At 37.1% G+C, this 19,923-nt stretch overlaps 1 protein-coding gene across 10 annotated transcripts in view; it reads left to right on the forward strand.

Annotated features, from left to right (window-relative positions):
• Positions 1 to 19,923, forward strand: part of NAV3 (neuron navigator 3) — a 516,270-nt gene that overhangs the window by 420,001 nt on the left and 76,346 nt on the right. For 6 of the 10 annotated variants that reach the window (XM_072326950.1, XM_072326948.1, XM_072326942.1 and 3 more), the window contains 2 exons: positions 1,544 to 1,663; positions 7,529 to 7,549. In XM_072326950.1, coding sequence (XP_072183051.1) covers positions 1,544 to 1,663; positions 7,529 to 7,549 — 141 coding nt within the window. The remainder of the gene's footprint in view (positions 1 to 1,543; positions 1,664 to 7,528; positions 7,550 to 19,923) is intronic. The other 4 variants (XM_072326949.1, XM_072326944.1, XM_072326947.1 and 1 more) reach the window with 1 other exon arrangement.

The following is a 19,923-nucleotide window of genomic DNA, read 5'->3' on the forward strand; positions in this document are numbered from 1 at the left end:
GCAAAATATAATATGCAATTTAAGAACACTTGAGTGTATTGCTGAGTACACCCCTCGCTAAATAATCTCTCAGAAAGTCTCAATTTTGTCTTTAATAAAAGGAAGATCTAGTAGCTTAGGGGAAAAAAAAAGTTATCTTCCACGGATTTCAGATATCAGACTTCCAGAAATCCCTTTCTGAACTGTGGATCCCTTGATGTTTAGTTAAAAATAGCAAAAGCCAAACTAATCCTTTGTGTTTTAATGTACATGAGATCCAGATTGCCATCCAGGACACGATGCTGTCCCAGGCTGTTGGTGTCTCACAGGGCTTCCCTACCATAGCTCTGAACTCTAAGTCTGGACCAGTTCACATCATGGGGTGGTAATGGGTGTTCCTGAACTGCTGTGTCAGTCCCTCAGTCTCCTGAATTGAGAGAGCTGTTGATTTATATTAAATCAGCTCCAGAAGGAAACACGGGGTGAGGGCCAACACTACATCTGGAGCACCAGTGGTGTATGTGAGCTTTGGCTTGTGCTTCAGAGTCTGTGTAGAGTTATTAAAGTTAAGTGTTTGTGTACTTGGACACACACTTTGGCTGAAAGATGGATTTGAATGGCATCATTTCATGGCTCTAGGAAAACTTTTGTTAAAGATTGTTTGAATTGGGAATGAACTTCTGTATTTTAGACATTCTCCCAGCACTGCGGATCACACTTATTTCAGTAAGCCTGTACATTTGCTTTTTAGTAGGTTCTCTGGAGTATGCCATTATTTTTCAGTTATCAAAAACAAGAGGGAGATATAAAAATCAAGTCATTGAAGACAGGTTAATGTAAGATCCTTTAAGAAAATAATGGAGAGATCTTGAGAGAAGCTCATGGTAATGCTCAGTTACAAGCACCATTTTAAACATCTCATGTAGATAACTAAACTGCAGGTAGACATTTCAGAAATTACTGCTGCCACTTGAAATTCAGAATTCGTTAATGGTTCTCTAGTGAGTAAGCAGCACTATTCCCTCTGTTCAATTCATTAGTCATTCACTATAATGTGGAGTGGTAAAAATAAAGCAAAGGAAACACAGATAGAAACAGATGTTTAAATAACACTGTAAGGGCTTCAGTGGTATCTCTCTTCATATGAGTGTGTGCATCCCAGCAGGGACTGTGGATTTAGGTTCTTAATTTCCGTTCCAATTTAGGTGAATGATTTTGTTTGCTCATTTGTTTTCCATTAGTTTTATACCTCTTGCACCTAGTGCTATTCTTTGACAAGACTGCAGTACTTAAAAGGTACTTCAAATTTATGAAGATATTTAGAGCTTCCGTGAAAATATATTGTGGCAAAACAGGTTACTCTTTCCAAATGATCCTAGAAAATGAGCACATAGCTAATCTCCCTTCACTGAGCCTGTAGACTGAAAATATTTAGTTTAAGTCTACATCTAATAGCACAGTCTTTACCTTAAGTATTTGAATTCCTCACTCCATTAACTTTAGAGTGAAACATAGTTTGCAGATGGCTTCATTTCCCACTGATTGACCACACATTTATTTTCAGGTACATGACAGATGGAGGACTCAACCTATATACAAGAAGTCTGAACCGAATACCAGACCTAGCTACCTCTAGAGATGTCATTCAGAGAGGGGTCCATGACGTGACTGTGGATGCAGACAGGTAACGGTGCTTTGCGCAGTAAAACCCTACCTGAGCTTTACAGATATTTTTCATCCTTCATACCTGCTAATATACTACTATTCTGTTCATAAGGAATAGCAAGAGAAAGCAAGCTGCAAAGACTAGATGTGTGATCACTGAATATGCTAAATGGTGCAGTGGATGGGGAAAACACAGATTTCTCACAATGGATGGGGAATCGGAGCAAGAATTTATTGTTGAAGGTGTGAGTGAAAATATTGAGCAGCTCAGACCCATAAACTTGAATTTCTGAAAAAAAGGCATGATTTTTATGGGTTTGCCTTGTCAGTAAATGAGCATGGGGAGAATACACAGAGTCCCTAGGCAGCAGGAAGCTTGCCTGTGCCTGACAAGTGGTATAAAACATACTCCTGGAGTTGGCTGGGACCAGAACCTTGCTCTTCTTCCACTATATTGCCCCTGAGCAGTGGGAGGCAATAAGTGTGGTTATGTGCTACTGTTCATGCAGCATGAAAAGAGACATTATCATACCTCCATACATGTATATATAGGTGTGAGCATAAAAACGTACTCCCACTACTACTTCTGAAGATCAGGCAAGAGTTTTCTTTTTCTCTTCCTTGATCTTAAAGCATTTTCACATTTGGTGGCTTGTGTCCATCTCTGAGAAATACATATCCATAACCTAACTATTGCAGAACTTCATCATCACAGAGCTGTCAGCTCTGAGGTTTTGGTCAGACAAGCACAGAGATAAGGAGCAGCTGTGAAATTTGGCAGTCTTCAGTTTTAGGGGTTTGATCTCAGTCCCATCCTTTCAAAATCAATGTGTTTAATCAAGAAGGGTTAAAAGGTCTGTAGAGCGGCAAGTTAGTTGAAGCTTCAGGACAGTAACCTACATGTAATATTATTTTCATTTCTCCTAGTTTTTCAGTGAAAAAACATCTATGACACAAGTCAGGAACAGTCTGCATTAGTTAAACAATACATGCAGTGCAGTAGGGTAGATAGCATAATTTTCTTCTAGAGATTCCAGTTACTTAAAATAAAGGATTGCTTTGACTGTCTTAGCATTTATTGACCTTGAAGAAAAAGTCTATTTTAGATGATTTGTGGTGGTTATTTAGAACACAAGCAATGATATGATGCAAAGACACGAAAAGTTATAGTAGGCGTTTAAGAAAATTAAGTTGGATAGAACCCAGGGAGTAACAGAAGGAGAAAATGAAATGTGGGCAGGAGAGACTTTTGTGGAGCTCTGTATGTGAGAACAAGAACCTTAAGCATAAAGTGGGAGAGATGGTGGACAATTTAGGAGATAGGAATCAAATAATGGAAGACAGAGAACACTGATAATGCCCACATTTTTATGTTTCTGTATATCTAGTTCATCTGGGATGGGAAGTTATTAGAGATCTTTTTTTTAAGTTATTCAAAACCAGATTTTCCTTGCAAAAAGGATGTCCAAATTTAGGGATTTTAAAATTTTCTTCTCATTCTTCATACCCTAGGTGCTACTCTGAGCCTTTGTGTTTGTTTTGCTTTGATGTGTCCTTTAGTAATGTATACGTTAATTTGTTCTGTATAGTGTGCAGTTACATATGTTCTGAATGTGAAAATATGGAGAGGCTATCAGTTCTCAATTAATGAGATTGTCCAGTATTTGCCAGTACATAAATCTGTTTTAGTGTGTTTATATTGACTTGTCAGAGTGGCTAAAAAATATCACACCCTTAACTACTCTGTTGTTTCTGAGTCTTTTAATTCTGAGTCTTTTTCATGTTAGATTTTGAAGCAGAGAGTTCAGAATTGTTAGGAGATTGTTTTGGGTCTTGAGTGAAAAGCTGACAAGTGTTCGGCAAGACACAAGGTTTTTAAAATATTGGAATTCGTGCGTACTTATGGAAGAGTTACTTGATCTCAACTACTAGAGTTTTATATATTGTCTTCACTGTACATTCTCAGACTGCTCTTGACATTAGTAAACTGCATGAGCAGTCCTCAAAGTCATTTATTTTGAGACTATGGTTGTGAAGTTGGATTTACTTTGTGCAGACAGTTTACCCTTATACAAACAATGAAAGCTTGTGCTTGTCCGGATGGGATGCTATAGTACCTGCCATTTGTTATCATGTAATTAAAAACTTAATCATTACGCACAGGCATGAGGAATTTAAATTAAAGATTAGACTATACTGCCATTTTCTGACCTTTCTGTGCTTGATTTTTTTTGCACGTTAATCATGCTTGACACTTATTTTTTTGTATATAAGTGTTCTCTATTCCTTGAAGCAGCAAGAAGGTGTTTAGGAAGTGGGAAAAGCTCAAGTATTTTTATGAGTTCTGATGACAGCAAAACATATGCTTGCCAAAAATGAATCACAGAAAAATTGTTCTAGGTCACTTAAAACTGTTTATTGTGATCTTCACCAAAGCATGTCACACATATATATGAAAGCAGGTAAAAAAACAGTATAGAAATTGCTATGACTCCTGCTTTGTTTGAAAGGAGATGTTTTGAACCTTCACAACAGTGTGGATACCTGAGATTCATTATCATCTCATGTAGCTTTTTATATATAATTTTTATACTTTGGAAAGTAAAGAGGGAGGTGAGGGGAAGGTGTAGGTTTTTCAGGGTTTCAAGGTGTTTTTTGCCACTAGTTTGATGAACTTCTATGGATGTGCATTATTCTATTTCCTGTCCGCCACGTAGATATATGAACAACATTAGCATTTTCTCTATAGTATCATTACTGTCGACCATTTTCATAGTTGGCAGGATTTGCCCTGCCCTTTCTGTTGTAAAAGATTCTGCTGGCATCTCTGTGCAGGGAGAATATAAATGATAGGCTGCAAATATCTGATTTACATTAGCTGGCATCCAGAGAGAGAACCTGTCTGTCCATCACTGCAGCCAGCAAATTTTGCTGACAGCAGCTGTATGTTCTTCATGAAAATTCATCTTAGATCTTCTCTGATGACCCAAACTGCAGCTCCTGCTTACGTTTTACAACTTCTTTGTTTTTGTGAGATGGCAGTTTCTTCAGGCAGGTGAGCTGATAATATCCCTAAGAGTAATGCCATTTCTGGAAAATGTATACTTTGTGTCTGATTCTCAACTCATTAAAATTAAGGGCATAATCTTGTGTAAACAGACAATCAGGTCTACAATTTGATTGCACTCTTAAGTTGGTTTCTGATGGCACTTGCATTTCTGCTTCTTTGGTGAGTGCCAAAAAGCAAAGCGTTCAAGGATCTCCTTTTGGAAACATAGCATGAATAAACTCATCCAAACAATAATATTAAATTGCCCTTTGAACAACTTCATAAAAAGTTAAACGCATGAATGCAACATAAGCTAAGGCTCAAGAGTTGCTTGCATGCTGCTCAGGAAAGCAGATCACAGTAGAAAGGAATGCAGTGCGGTTGGTTGTTCTGGAGAAAGAATTGAAATGGTTCAGTAAAAGGATGAAGGGAACTGGCACATGTCAGTAGTTGGATATTCATGTTTTCTCAAAAAAAAATGAGATTTTTTTTGTCTGTAGGTGCCTTTTACTTGTGAGTTACCTTCCTTCAGATCCCATAAAAAATTAGAGGGCAAGACAAATTGTTTGCAGTGAGCGTAACTTGGGATGTGGTTGGGAGAGCTCTCCCTCAGTGGTATGATACTCCTTTTCATTTATTCTTCCGTCTTCCTGCTCTACTCTCTATCATTTGCCCTCTGGGACTCTTAGAGGGAGTATTTAAGGAACATTCTTGGAGTTCAAAACCTTTTTCAAAGTATGATGAGCCAAAAGAGATTAAACATAACCGCACAAAATGAATTACATTCTTGGAAAGAATAAGGTTCATTGAAAAGTAAATAGCAGTAGTTCCAAACCACCCCATATTGTCAATAAAAGCTGTTAAGGAGGCCTAATGGAGCCCTTACCCAGGAGGGTATATAGCTCTACTGAGTTCAGTCACATTGTCCTTCTGTACTGTACACCTGCTGAATTTAGCACACTATCAAAAATCACAGTTTTCTTCACTTTCACAGTGGTAAGTGTAAATTATGTTATTTTCTCTTGACATCTCTTGATTGCACTTTTTCACCTCTTCCCTGGAAAAAAACAAATCTGTAAAGGTAGCTAGTGCTGCTTAGTGTGCTTTTATCATGACCTGCTTTGCGACTTAGCTGTTCCATTGAATCCGAGCGCCCTTTTGCATGGCTTCAGAGTTCTTGTGCACGGGGAGCCCTTAAAATGTTTCCACCATCTGTCGCACATGTAGAAGATTTGGCAGTTAGCTCAGATGCATTCAGGCTGATCTGCTTGTTCTCAGCCAAACCATAATCACCATAATACATAATTAATTATAATTATAAAATAATTCCAGATTCTGCTTGAGGTTTACTAACTGACTTCCTGCATGAAAGACTATAAGTCTTCTTCTGGTGTTTATCAGCATAGATGAACCTTGAACATTTCAATGAATATTGAACTTTTGGAAAAGGATCTCCAAGGTATTGAATGAGGAGCCCTCTGTTTCATGGTAGTATCAGAAGAGTCCAAGAGAGACCATGATCTAACTTAAAACCCTAATGGAATATGATGCTCAGTCTTGTACTGGAAAATTCTGACAATAGACTGAAATTGATGGTGGTGTTTTAGAACTTGACTCCTTGGGGGATTGTTCAGTGCACAAGCATACTTTGTATTACCTTCCTGTCCAATTACTGTTGTGAAATGTCATGTATGTGAGCACTGTTCTGATATCGTGCTGCCTGTAGTGTGCCCCTTCAGTTTGGTGTTGATGTGATCACTCCTCTGCTGTGTTGCAACTGTTACCTTCTCACTTTATTGCTTCTAGAATTTACTACAAATAGTTAAAAGGAAACGTGTATCCCACATTTGTGCTCTTCACTGTCTGCACACATCAAACCTGCCTTCCATCTCCTGATGTTTCAGTTCTACCCAGCTCTAAGGATCACTGCCAATGGCAACAGCACAAATATTATCCTGCAGAAATGAAATAATAAGCTGTAAAATTGATATATACCCCTCTATGATGGATCTTCTTTTGCTGTAGATCAGCTGCACTGTGGGAGGCTTCCAATACATTTGCTGCACCTGACTTCACTGCTTAGTATGCCTGGGAAGGCTGTGGAGGGGCTTAAACTGAAAAAAGTGGTTATAGGCCTTAAAGTTAGTTTCATTCATCCAGTTGCATGACCTGCTATAACTTTCCTGGCTGTGGTTTTACAGTATTAGTAGGGCCTTAGGGCACCAAAATAATAATAAACATCTATTTTTTACTGTTTTTGCAATTATTACTCAAATATCTCAAGAAAGCATAATTAAAGTGTGCCTCTTGTGGAGCAATTTAAATTTAAAGCTCTGTTTTTACTGTTGTTGCTCTCTTCTATCCTTTTAATCTTGTGTAATTTCTTTTCACAGCTGTTACTGTTAACATTTCCCACCATTTACTTTTATTATTCTCGAATGATCCTGCATTTCCATAATCTCTGGTGTAAATCTTTCCCCATTTTGGCATCTGTTAGGCTCTCAAGAATGTTACTAGTCAGAACTATCTATTTCAATGCATAATTCGTTTTTTTATGTTTCTGCAAAATAAGGATACTAAATTTAACTACCTACAGCATAAATACATGTGCATCCATGCATGAAGAATAGAATAATTATATCAAAAAGGAGCGCTTCTGGCTTTTTGGCTCATTATAACTTAAAGTATTAGGATCCTTTGAGAATAAATTCCTTATTTTATAATGCACAATGAAAAGTAAAATTCTCAGTAATACGATTTTGTACAGCATTATTAATTTAGAAAGAATTGCATTTGAATTGAGTATGACTTTATTTCTGATCATGCTTCCAAAAGTAAGGATTTGGACAATATAAGGTAAGCAGAACAACTGGACTTTGGTCTCGCTTTGTGAGGTTGTCCCATTCCTTAGTTGCTTTAAGTGTCTGTGGAAGTTGCCTGCAGAACTACAGTCCAGAAAATGGAAACACTTAACAGCTGTGTAAGCTGTTAGATCAGATATTTTATTAGTGTCGGTGACATAAACTGCATTGTTAGCATGTGTCATTAGTATGTTAAACTGTCATGATCCTTCATCATCATGTCTGCAGAAATGTTTATTTACATCCAGCTTACATAAGGAAATGGCATTTGGAAATGCAAGAACAGTGCATGGCAGATTCTTACTTTAAAACAAGAATGAGCTGCAAATGTTTACATGGAGTGAATGACAAATGAAGTTTTCTGTTTTTTTTCTCAAGTGGCAGAAAGAGGGACAAAATCAACTAAGTTTTTATACTTACAGGGAATGGAAGTGAATTGCATTCTCATGTGGAGCTAAATGAACTGAGCATATAATTTTCTGTAGGGCCATTAAACTGAAGGGTGTCTGTTTATAGCTGGTGCATTTAACCTTCTCACAAATCTGTTCCTTCAGAGTGGGTGGTGTGGAGCTGTGCATTAATGTCATGCAGTCTTTATTTCTGCTCATCTCCAAGTTTTGTTCAGATACTTAAAAGTTATTTGAAATGGGGCTGGACTTAACGTATTTTAGCAGATTGCTATTGCTTTCCCTGTGGGAAAAATGCAGATAGTTTATTTTGATTGTAATTTACTTCTGAGGAGAGTATCAGTGTATTTAATAGTAACTAACTAAAATGCACTTTCCAGTTTCAGTAGCAGCATCATTTTGGTTTACTGCTGTACTTCACTACTGTCAGCAAAGACTAACATGCTGGCTCCCTTGTGTTAGAACAAAACATGGGTAGCAAGATATAAGTCATTACCTAAAATACCCCAGGCTAAAACATAAAATCAAAGAATTTGAATCTCTGGTGTGATGCATATTTGTGCCTAGAGGTCAAGAAACATATAATGTTCTTTCAGATGTCTTGATTTGGTTGATGGTTTATTTGGTTGATGGCTGGAGGAAATAATATTGTAATTCTGTTCCCCTCCGTACCTATGTAAAAACAAAAAACAAACAAACAAAAATCTTACTGAAATGTGCAATGAAATAATTGCAATTGAGTTTACAGTTCAGACATTAAAAACATGGCATGTTTTAGATATAATTCATGAAACTGTATATAAAAATTGCGATTTTGAGAACTTAGTATTGGAGAGGCAGCAATGTGTGATCACTTAGCTGTCTTTTGTTCTAATTTGCATAGGAGAGACCTAGTTCCTCAAGGAGTAAGCTATTCTTGTTTACTACTTACGTCATTTATTAAACTGTTTTTCTGATTGCTTCTTACCAGATTGAAGTACTTCTTCATATGCATATGTATGCCCGTTTGGCAAACATAGTTGAAGAATTATGAGAATATTACAATTAGCACTTTCATAGAAAGCAATTCTTTTGAAATGCCATAAAAATTGTTTGATTTTGATTTATTAGTGGTAAATTCACTTTAAAGATCCCTTAGATTTGGCATCTTCAGCAGACATGCAGAATGATGAGGAAGAGAAAAAATGGAGAGCATTTTTTGCACCCACAGGAGGTAATGAAAATAGGGTGTAATGGTCCATTCTGACAGGTTCTAGCTGTTTTGTGCATTGGCTGCTCCTCCTAGTTGAGAGGTGGATGAAACAGGCAGGTAAAAGGAAGGATAATGGTAATTTAAGCTTAACATTCCAAGGATGAGAGTGCATATTTACTTCACTTGTAGGGATGCTTGCAGTGTGGCAGGGAAAACCTCAAGGTTTAGACCCTTTCCATTGCAGTGTGCTACACTTAGTTTAAAGCAGTGATGCTATGTGTCTTGTGGTGATGTTCAGTCTGTTTTGGGAACTATACTGCAAGGTAACTTCCTCATAAGTGGCTAAAAAAGAAGACTGGAATCTAGTTGAAATCTGGTTATGGGCTGTTCATACAAAATGAAGAGGATATATGAAAAGCCAGGCAGCATAAAAAAAAATGTGGGAGTCTTAATTTTCAGAGGAATAAATGGGCTTTTATTCCTATGAGCTGGCTAAAGAGATTGTTAAAAAGGAGAAAGAATGGAGGGTAAGATGGGAAGGCTGCAGCACTGGCTGCAAAGCAGCCAGCCAGGACAGAGAATGCTCCTTGCTGTGTGATGCCTGCTGTTGAGCTCAACACATGCTAACCTTTATAACTGTAAACAAACAGAAAAAAAAAAAAAAAAAAAAAAAAAAGAAAAAGAAAAAAGAAAGAAAAAAGCACTTTATTTTATTTTATTTGTGTGTGTGTGTGTTCACATTTTGCTTGTGAACCTTAAGTATCATCTCTGAGTCTTCTTTTGGTGGAGAGATTAGAAGGCAGTCCTGCCCCTTCTGCCTGCTCTTCGAGCACTGTTGACAGCCTCAGCTGCTTACAGGGAAATAGTTGATGCAGCAATGTGCTTAGAGTTTGTTTTCTTTTGTAGTTGCAGCATCAATCTCATCTATATCTTACTGTTAAAATATTAAGTCTTCAAAGATTTCTTTTGTCAACGAAAGATTACCATAACAGTCTGAGCATGATCAGATGTGTAAACTCATGAGTAGAACCCACAGTATGTTTTGTAAATCAAGTTTTGCACAAAAGGATGCAATATAGCTAAAGCAGACTGAATGATGTAAACTATATTACTTAAAAGAATTTTAAATAGCTTTTTCTCATTTAATCTTGTCTGAACAAATATTTCCTTAATCTATTACTTATGTGCATCAACTTTTATCTGCAGTGTTTTAAACAACTTCTTATATTTATTCTGGATGTATGTTTCTCTAGATCCATTTCACATTGTAGAACAGAATGTAAACTGGCTGCTAAAGCTATTAACTGCTGTGTAGGTAAATTCAGGAAAGCAAAAAATTTTCTCTACTGAAATTTAAAAGCATGTGTAGCTTTGAAAATAAGTGCATTTCACTGGAAAGTACAATGGACAGAACAGGTATTCTTCATTCTTCAAGGTGTTTTTTTGTTTTTTTTTTTTCAGAACTAAATCGTACTGGTACAAGCTAGAGTGTTTGGTATTTTCATATGCTACAATTTTTATTTATTTGTTTGTTTAGTGAATTCCTCAGGATATCATGTTAAAGATGAAATTCAGATATTTCGAAGCAATGGGATTTCAACTGGGTTTTGGGAAAGAGACTACCGAGACAGAAAATATCAGTTTATGTATTACACACCTTCCAGTTGTTCATTAACAGATTAATATCGATAGCCATTGCCTGAAATCTGAAAGTTTAATTTGAAATACACACACAATTTTAGGAGTAAGATCATGAACTTTAGGAACAAGCCATGAGGAATTAAGGTGAGCTGTGGTTATCTTGATTTTTTGAGATCAAATCTTGATAATTCTATTAGATGTTTATTGACAGAATCAAACACCAATGTAGACTGAATTTAATAGGTGATCTGTGTCTGGTGTAACTGGAGGAAAGGTAAAGCTTTATGAGAAGTTAGTGATTGATAACAGTGTATAATCTTCATAACTTGTGAACCACTGTCTAGAAGTTCTCATCTCTTTTTATTGCCTACACTCAAAACATAGCTAGACAGCTAGCTTTCAGTTTATGTTAAGATGGAGCGCTCTTTTATGTTTAAAAAAATAATGATATTTATTTTTTGCTTGTTTTGGCTTGGTTTTGATTTTGTTTGGTTTTCTCCTAAAATAAAAGAAATTCTAATGGTGCACTGTAGTGATGTGACAAACCTATATGTACTTAAATCAGCCACAGCACGACATGATATACTGTCATCCAGGGGTCATCCCTTAGTAGAAGGAATTGCCTTTCAAGGGTTTTTAGAATAGCTCCATTTTAGGAAAACCAGTTTCTTCTGTACATAAAAGCTATTGAAAGAAAATTCAATTTTTCTTTAGAGACAAAATGTTATTCCTTCTTCAAGTGAAAATCATTCCCCATCATGAAAAGAATTGCCTTAGTATGCCATACATGACCCAAATCTTTTGATGCTTAAAAGAAAAATACCTGAAATGGCTCTATTCTATGTATTTTCCCTTTGTTCGGGACAGAAGGAAGTTTATGATCTCCTATCTTGTACATCTTTCTTTCTCTTTTTTTAATCATTTAAATTAATGATAAAGTAATGCTCTCAAAAAATGACTGAATATAAGGTGGATAAACTCAATGGAAAACCATTTAGGAAAAATAATCTTTTTGTGTATTCATAATGATGTTGACAGTGATAATTTAAAGCCTTCCAGATAAATTGTGCTAATTTTCTAACCCCATTTTCATTAGAACTGTGTTCTATAATATTATCCATCATGTTTTCTTTTGGAAAAACTTGAGTGGACTGGCGATACAGGAAATTTTAATAAGACTAGGCTTTGTATATGAGTGTCATTCCAGTGTGCCTCTGAATACTGAGTAGTGGTAAGTGAGTCTCAAGAACTTGAACAAAATTTCTGCCAATTTCCAACATGGGCAGTAAAAGCAGACTCCACTGCTGAAAATTTACATGAGAGAGTTTATTAATTTTGGATTGCTGCTCTGGGGGTACCGTGTCAGGTTCTTGGGTCTGCTGCACCTATTTGGTACAACTTGGCACAGAGGAGATAAATACTGAAGGTAACTGACCAGCAATGCTTCACGCAGTATTGGTTCTTTGTCCCCAGTGAGCATATCTAACACTTTCTCAGGGAATCATTGCTATTTCCTTAACAGGAGCTCTGTTTCTCACACTGGCTGTGGTGTTGATAAAAAGAAGAACAGAACAATGAGTTTTGTATATGATATTCGTTTTCTGGAAGCTTTAGGAACATGGCAGACATCTTCTCTACCATGCCCAGCTCCGAAAACATTCAGCTGCTCTCTGTCTTCTAGGAAAACAGCAATAAAATCCAAAAAGTGCATTTCTTTCACTAAGAATTGAACTGTCAAGGAACAAGGGCATTGATCTTCTCTTTCAAGAAGGCATCAGAGCATTTCTGGGTTTGTAGTTGTGGCCTTGCTGTAGGTTATTATGATGCCAAATTGCCGTTGACACTTTTCAATTTGCAGCTTTTTGTAAAAATACTACTCAATCGAAAGGGATCCCAGATTTTGTTTTTGCCGGTGATCCTTTCAAGAAGTCACTGTTCCTCATAAAGCTGAATTTGAAGTGTTTCTCCTTCTTTTCCAGCCTCCTGTCCTGTTCTCTACACTATTTCCAAAAATCTTTTTATAAGAGTGTGCCATAACTTAAAGATTATGCCTTACACATAACCAGGTTTTCCTGAACAATAGTGATTAGATTCAAGAGTTGGATGCTTAAGTTGTAGATTTAGTAAATTGCTTTCTCTTTTCAATTGACCCTGGAGAATTTCTTCAGGATAAATCTGTAGATTAATGTACATGTCATAGAAAGCCTTTGCTCTTTAAGGAAACTCAGCTATGAATCTTGCTATGTTTCTTTGTACTTTTCTGTTCCTGAAAGAAGAATAAACATCACTATGTTGAACCAGTATGATTTTAGAAGACACGTGTATTTTTGCTGGAACAACCTCATGAGAATATTGTGGATTTCTGATTTATGTAATCTGACTAACATTTATTATTTGTGTTTTAGTACTTGGCCCCACTAAAAAAGAAGGAACAACTCCTACATTGGGCCCCCCCATGCTGTCTGCTTTCTTGTGGGTCTCTAGTGCATACTCTACACACAAGACCATATTCACCATTTAAAAACTTCCCCCAAAAGATTGTTAACACACTCTGAATTTTCTTTACAGTTAGCCAGAGAGTGCTCAGAATGATTTAGTGCTTTCCCTGCAGTTCTTCCAAAGGAGCATATGAGAAAAGGGCAGGCAGGAAGTTGGTCTGGCTGAACCCAGAGCAGGATGCTCCTAGAGACGTAGCAGAGAAGTGACTTTATCATGAAGAATGGGCAAATCTTGTTGCTAATTATGTACCTAAAGAGAATTATTATGTGTCTCTTAAACACCTAAAATTCTCATGAGGCTGTGTGCACACAAGACATCAAAGGGATATGAAGAGAATGCTATTCTCAAGAGCATATGTGCCACAACAAGTACAGTATGCATTAATGTAAGGTTGACTTTGGCTCTGATTAGTACACCAGGAGAACTGTGCATCCTCCTCATCCAACTCAACTGGGATGCTCTGAAAAGACTTTATGGGTTGTTGGCTGAAAAATATGCAAGTATTTCTGTTGGCTCTATTTTCAGCATGGATGCAGTAAGTTCTTGCAGTGAATTATGCTGGGCCCTTTCTTGCAGAGAAAGTTGGCCAGGTGCAGAGGGTGCCCTAGCAGTCTCAGCAATACTGCCAGCAGCTCAACAGAGGTGGTGTTGCTCCCTTAGCTTCATACTTCAGCTCTTGCCAGCTACTGCATTTAGCCAAATGGTCACTCAAGAGCCCTTCAGATGCTCTCGATTATAAAAGATGTTTCGCTAATTTCCATTTGTCTTTAGGCTGTAGGAATCCTGGTATGGCCTGGAGGTGTTCTGGGTGCAATTGGTGTGAACTAGGGAATGTAACCTGCAGTATCTGTGTGTAACATTTTAGTCAGATAGATGAGATAGAACACTATATTAAATGCTAGATAAAGCAGTGCTGTATTATGTCAGAAAAGATATATTTTTCAGTATAGTACTTCAAAGTAATATCCTATCGTAGCAAAAAAAAAAAAAAAAAAAAAAAAACTGATTCCTTCTCTGCTGCAGTTTCTAAGCTTTCTAATCCATATTTATCTGTCATGTTATAATGAAGTCTATGTGACAATGCCATCAGGACTTTGTACAAGCCCTGAGGATCAGCTGGCTTCATATTACAATCTCAGTAAATCTCATGAAACTAACAGCAGAGGTGGTAAACAATATATGACTGTAATTATTCGATACAAATAAATGACTGACCTTGTGGTAGATATGTTGCAAATTAGAGTAGTTGTACAAGCAGTGTGCTTTACATGCTATTTCACTTTGTATACTCAGGCTCCTGTAATTTTCGATACGTTAAACAGTCACAGTACTTCTTTGGATTCTGAGTGCATTTTTGTTTTTGTACTAACAGTCTTTTTTTTGTCAGAGACATAATGTTGGATGAGAACACAGGCAATCATTCATGCATTTTTGGAAAGCTGGTAGTATATTCCTGTTTTGCCATGAAGATGCTCTGTCTGCTATTTTTCTCTAAATTTAAAAAAATAATAATAATAAAATTAGAACTATTAAAAAAAAAAAAATCACCAGAAGAACATGGGCTTTTTAAAGCCAAAGTTTTGCCAGAGTTTTAATTTATATGATTAAACACGGGTTTTTAAGAAGAGAGGCACTATATCCCTTTATTTCCAAGCTAATTTAAAACCATACCCCCTTCGGTAATGGATTCTTCTTCCTGCTTCTTACTGCTAGTTTTTGTCCTCTGATATTTTTATGAAAGCCTTCTGTATTCCCATTTGGATAGCATGACTTCATGATGCTTCTTCTCTGGCCTTATCTCCTGCCTGCAAGACTTGGCTGAAGCTAACTTATTAATTGGTTCCCTCCCCTTTTTCATTTTACAAGAAAGGACATTTTTAACCTTTGAACTCTGAAATCACACCAGTCATTTATTTCTCCTTGCATCCGTCTTCTGAAGCAGTATTGAATCCCTTTATACCTCCTGGGGTGTCTTTTAGGTTTGACCCGCTTTCCTGTACTCTGGTATTTATCTGCAGTGTTTTTCTTTCTCGGCTTCTTCCAGCTCCTTTTATTTGGATGTTTAATCTTATATTTGGCATCTGCTACTGTTATTTTTTTCTTACTATAAAAGAAGAGAATGCTAATCAGAAGTCTTATCTTTCTGAAGGATACTTCAAAATACACTCTGGTTCTCCATGTTGATAAGCATTTGACTGAATGCATAACCCACTAAATAGCTGTAAGACTTTCCCTTACATTTTCCCACAGTGACTGCATCATTTAAAATTTATCGCCTCTGCATTTTTGATGGTGGGATTACAGCTCAGTGATGGTACCAGTCTGAAATCTATGTTCATAGAATCATAGAATGGCCTGTGTTGAAAAAGACCACAATGATCATCTCATTTCAAAGCCCCTGCTATGTACAGGGTCACCAACCACCAGACCAGGCTGCCAAGAGCTGCATCCAGCCTGGCCTTGAATGCCTCCAGGGATGGGACATCCACAGCCTCCTTGGGCAACCTGTTCCAGTGTGTCACCACACTCTGAGTGAAAAACTTCCTCCTAATATCTAGCCCAAACCTGTCCCATCTCAGTTTAAAACCATTCCCTCTTGTCTTATTGCTATCCAGCCTTGTAAACAGTCATTGCCCCTCCTGTTTATACACTCCCTTCAAGTACTGTAAGGCCACATTTTGGTCTCCCTGGAGCCTTCTCTTCTCCAAGCTAAACAAGCCCAGTTCCCTCAACCTTATTTCATAGGATAGGTGCTCCAGCCTTCTGATCATCTTAGTAGCCCTCTTCAGGAAATATGTGTTGTTGATGTTCAGTTACTTTTACGAAGGTGATTGCCCTTCTGTTTTAGGTTTTATTTTGTGGTGTTAAATGCTAGCCCATTGTTGCACTTTGAACAGCCGCATCTTTCTTCAGCTTCTCTTTCAATCTCTTTTGCTGGTTTTGGCACACTCATGTTCATTCTGGTGTGAAACTGCATTCCATGCTAGGGAGCTGGAAGACAGGATCATTAGGCAAAAATGAGAACAAGTAGCAAAAGGCTGTTGTCAGTCAGTATTCAATTTGGAAAGAAGCCTTTGACATCCTGATAAATACTGCCAACGTGAAACATTCCAAGAAATTGCTTCAGCATCTCAGAGTGGGTGGTAACAAATGCGACAGACAGGAATGTGAGAGAGGAATATCTAAACTAGCAAAGACTATTAATTGCAACAGGCAATTTGTGTTGCTGTCTGCAGTCCTATTTGTATTTCAGCTCTGTCCTGCTATTCTTCTCTCCAGCTCAAGCATTGCCATCATCTATTAATGTAGGAAGAGAGAGTTTCTTAGTAACAAGGAGTTGTTTTTTTTTTGTTGTTGTTGTTGTGTTTTTCCCCATATGCTGAAGCCATTCAGGGTTTACTCCAGCTTCATGTTAGTGATTTGCCTCTGAGTCCTAGGCATCTAATTGGAGTAATTTGTGGGTTAGAGATGTGTGCTGTTACATTTTCCTGAAGCATTCTAGCTGATGAAGGATTTTTTTAATTTGCTTTTGTGTTTTGTTTTTCCATTTGCTTTGGTTTTGTTCTTTTCTTGCCTAGCTTAAGCCAAGCAGTAGCCCTGATTTTTGGTCTGCTCCAGCTTTAAATCAAGATGACTTTTATGGGAGATCAGAGAGAGATTCAGGATGCTGGGGAGAGATCCAGGGTGACTGGTTGCTCTACTGGCATTGATTTATTAAAGCAGCTGCCATATCTCTCTAACTGAGATTCTGGCATGCTCACTGCCATAAGCCCAGCTTGCCAGAGGTCTTGGAACCTTCTCAGCAGAACTTTCCTCTGTCATAGACTTTGACATTCAAGTTCAAAGCTGAAGAATGACTTCATTTTCTAATATCAAATATTGATATGTTATAACTAAACTGTGCTTCATTGCAGCAAGTCGCTGTTGTGAATATGTATTGACCCTGTGAATGCTGAGTCATTATTAATTTTTCTTAGAAAAAGTAATGTATGTTTTTTATTTTCTTTTAGAAAAGAATGAACACTTCTGAGTTCTGGACATACTATTTTATTTTATGAAGATGCTTTGGGCTTTGATAATTAGTAGTCATTCTAAGAGAATGATCAAACAACAAGGCAAGAAAATTACTATGATATGGGTTGTTTTTGCTTCTAGGAAAAAACTATCTTTCCTCTGTTTAGCTGGTGCAAAGTCACAAACCTACAGCTGTCATTTAGCCCACAATTATAGGAAACACAATACAGAACTGATGGAAGTGCTATTAAATAGGTATAGTCTATTTCACGCTACCTGAATTTAATTGCTTTACCTAAAATCAAAACAAAATGACAGCATAAAAAGAAACAAACATGCAAGAAAATATAACGTCTAATGGAATAGACCAGCTGGGCAAAAAACTGAAGTTCCTACCTTAGTGCTATGTCTCTTACTGTTTTAAATTATCTTGATGCAGTACATTTTCGGGGGCTGATTTTTTTCTTTCCAAGGAGTACAATAGAAATGGCTGTATATTGTAGAAGGCAAATTTTGCATGGAAAGAATCTTGCCTTATATATATATATATTTATCACCTCCCACTCCGAAGCCATACAAGATTTGAATGAATTTAACTATTATTTTTCTGTTCTTCAAGGTTAGGGATGCTGTATATCCCCTGTAATGCCAGTGGTACTGTTGGGAAGTGCCAAAGGAGGCAAAAAAATTTACTGAAGCTCAGTGATCTATACCTGAATGAATTCTGCATACTGGTGTCCCTCCAAGCAGTGGGAGCATGTACACACATTCAATGTCTCTGCCTGTTGTTGGCAGTGGAAGGAGTGATGCTCCACAAGCTGTGCTGCCTCTTTGCTGTCACTGTTCATGCAGACTCTGGGCTCAAAGCTGGTTGACTTTGAAAATCACCTAGCAAGCTGGTGGGATTTAAAAGCTAAGAGGATGTGACCTTAAATGGTTTTCACTGACACAGCATGCTAAGGTTTCAGCTCTTGGAAGATAAAGCATAAGAAGAGTCCTAGGAAGCTAACAGATAAAGAATGACATTATGAGCCAAGGAGACATAACCACAGTGAAAAAAATTTCATCATGATTCCAAATAGATAGACTAAAATTACCAAAGCGTTTTGTGAAGATACATAAGGCTTGAGAAGCTGTTTTGGTTCTCACTGTCTGATGAACTAGGTAATTAAAAATTTACCCTGACAGTGCAGTTCAAAACTACTAATTATTTATCAGTTTTTGCTTGGCGGCATGGTGCTGTGTGTCAGACCTAATTGACATTATATTTTACTGTGCATATCAGAGGTTGAAAAGGAAAAAATCTGCATGTGTTCTCTTTCCCTTTGTTACAGTGACAAAAGAAGGAATTATTCTTTAATTATTCTCTGTCATTCAGTACTTAATATTTTTTGCTTTTGTCTCCACAACTTTAACAGATACTCCAAGCAGTTAGAAGAGGAAAGATTTATTATTATTTTATTTTTATTTATTTTTTAATTGTTTTTTTAACTATCAGACAAGTTTTCTGGCTTCTAGACTTTTAGTCCCTTGATGCTAAGTTTTCCAAGTGCTTCAAAAGCATCTGCACATTTCTTGTGCTTTATTTCTGCAGTGGGGAAGTGTTTTCTTCCTGTTAACTGTAATAAGTCTGCCCTTTGCATCTGCTGCTCGTGTTATTGATTAGGCAAGCAGCTTCTGGCTGCTCTGCTGCTTTGCTCAGCTCTGAATCTGCTCACTACACACTATTCAGTGCTAACCCTGACTGTTTTCCCATCCTGCCCTGTCCTAAATGCTGTGGAAATTGTAAATTTTCTGGGGCAAAGAAACTTACTGGTGTATTGCTACACTGCATATATAGTTATGGTAACTGTTAGTAACAGTATTCAAAGCAGCCTTCACAAAACTAACTTTGCATTCATTTTTTGAATTGATTCAAATCCATTGCCAAATGCTATTTCTCCGTGACTCAGTTGTGCACTTCTTTCAGAGTACTCTTATTTTTCCCAGCAGAATTCCTCCTTGAAATACCTTGCTTAAAATAGAGAGGATGAAACAACACATGAAAAGTTAATTGAGGGTATATTGCAATGAGGAAGTGGGGCTGTGAAGTTAGAGATTTGGATTGGAAAGCGCCTTTGTTGTCCCATCTAGCGTACTTCTCTATTGCTGAGTAAAGATTTTTGGCTGTCTGTTCCCACCTTTAATATTATGTTTCCCTGAGTGACAATTTTATGGTCTGCCATAGCAGGGTATTAAATTGCTTTTTCTTACTGAGTTGTGTTTTTATATAGATTTTCTCAAATGCAGTGGCGTAAAATACTAAAATAAAATACAGCAGTAAATGGTAGAAGGCAGGAAATTTAAAGAAATGTCTGTGAGTTAGCTATCAGGAAAGCAGTCAGAACAAGTGAAACATAAAAGCAAAGCACAATAATTTCTGAGCTAGGAGTTGAAGGAAATGAGAACGTATTCTGAGTTAAAAAAAAATAACAGTGAAGCAATCACCACGGAATAAGAAGAGAGGTAGATTTCATCATCTTTCAAAAATTGAATTTAAAAAGGTGCTTTTATCATACTAACGTCCATGTCCATTTTGATAAAGCATTCCATTGATACTCTGTAAGGCTGCAGTTA

The sequence above is a fragment of the Excalfactoria chinensis genome, chromosome 1 (assembly GCF_039878825.1).
Source record: "Excalfactoria chinensis isolate bCotChi1 chromosome 1, bCotChi1.hap2, whole genome shotgun sequence".
NCBI lineage: Eukaryota > Metazoa > Chordata > Aves > Galliformes > Phasianidae > Excalfactoria > Excalfactoria chinensis.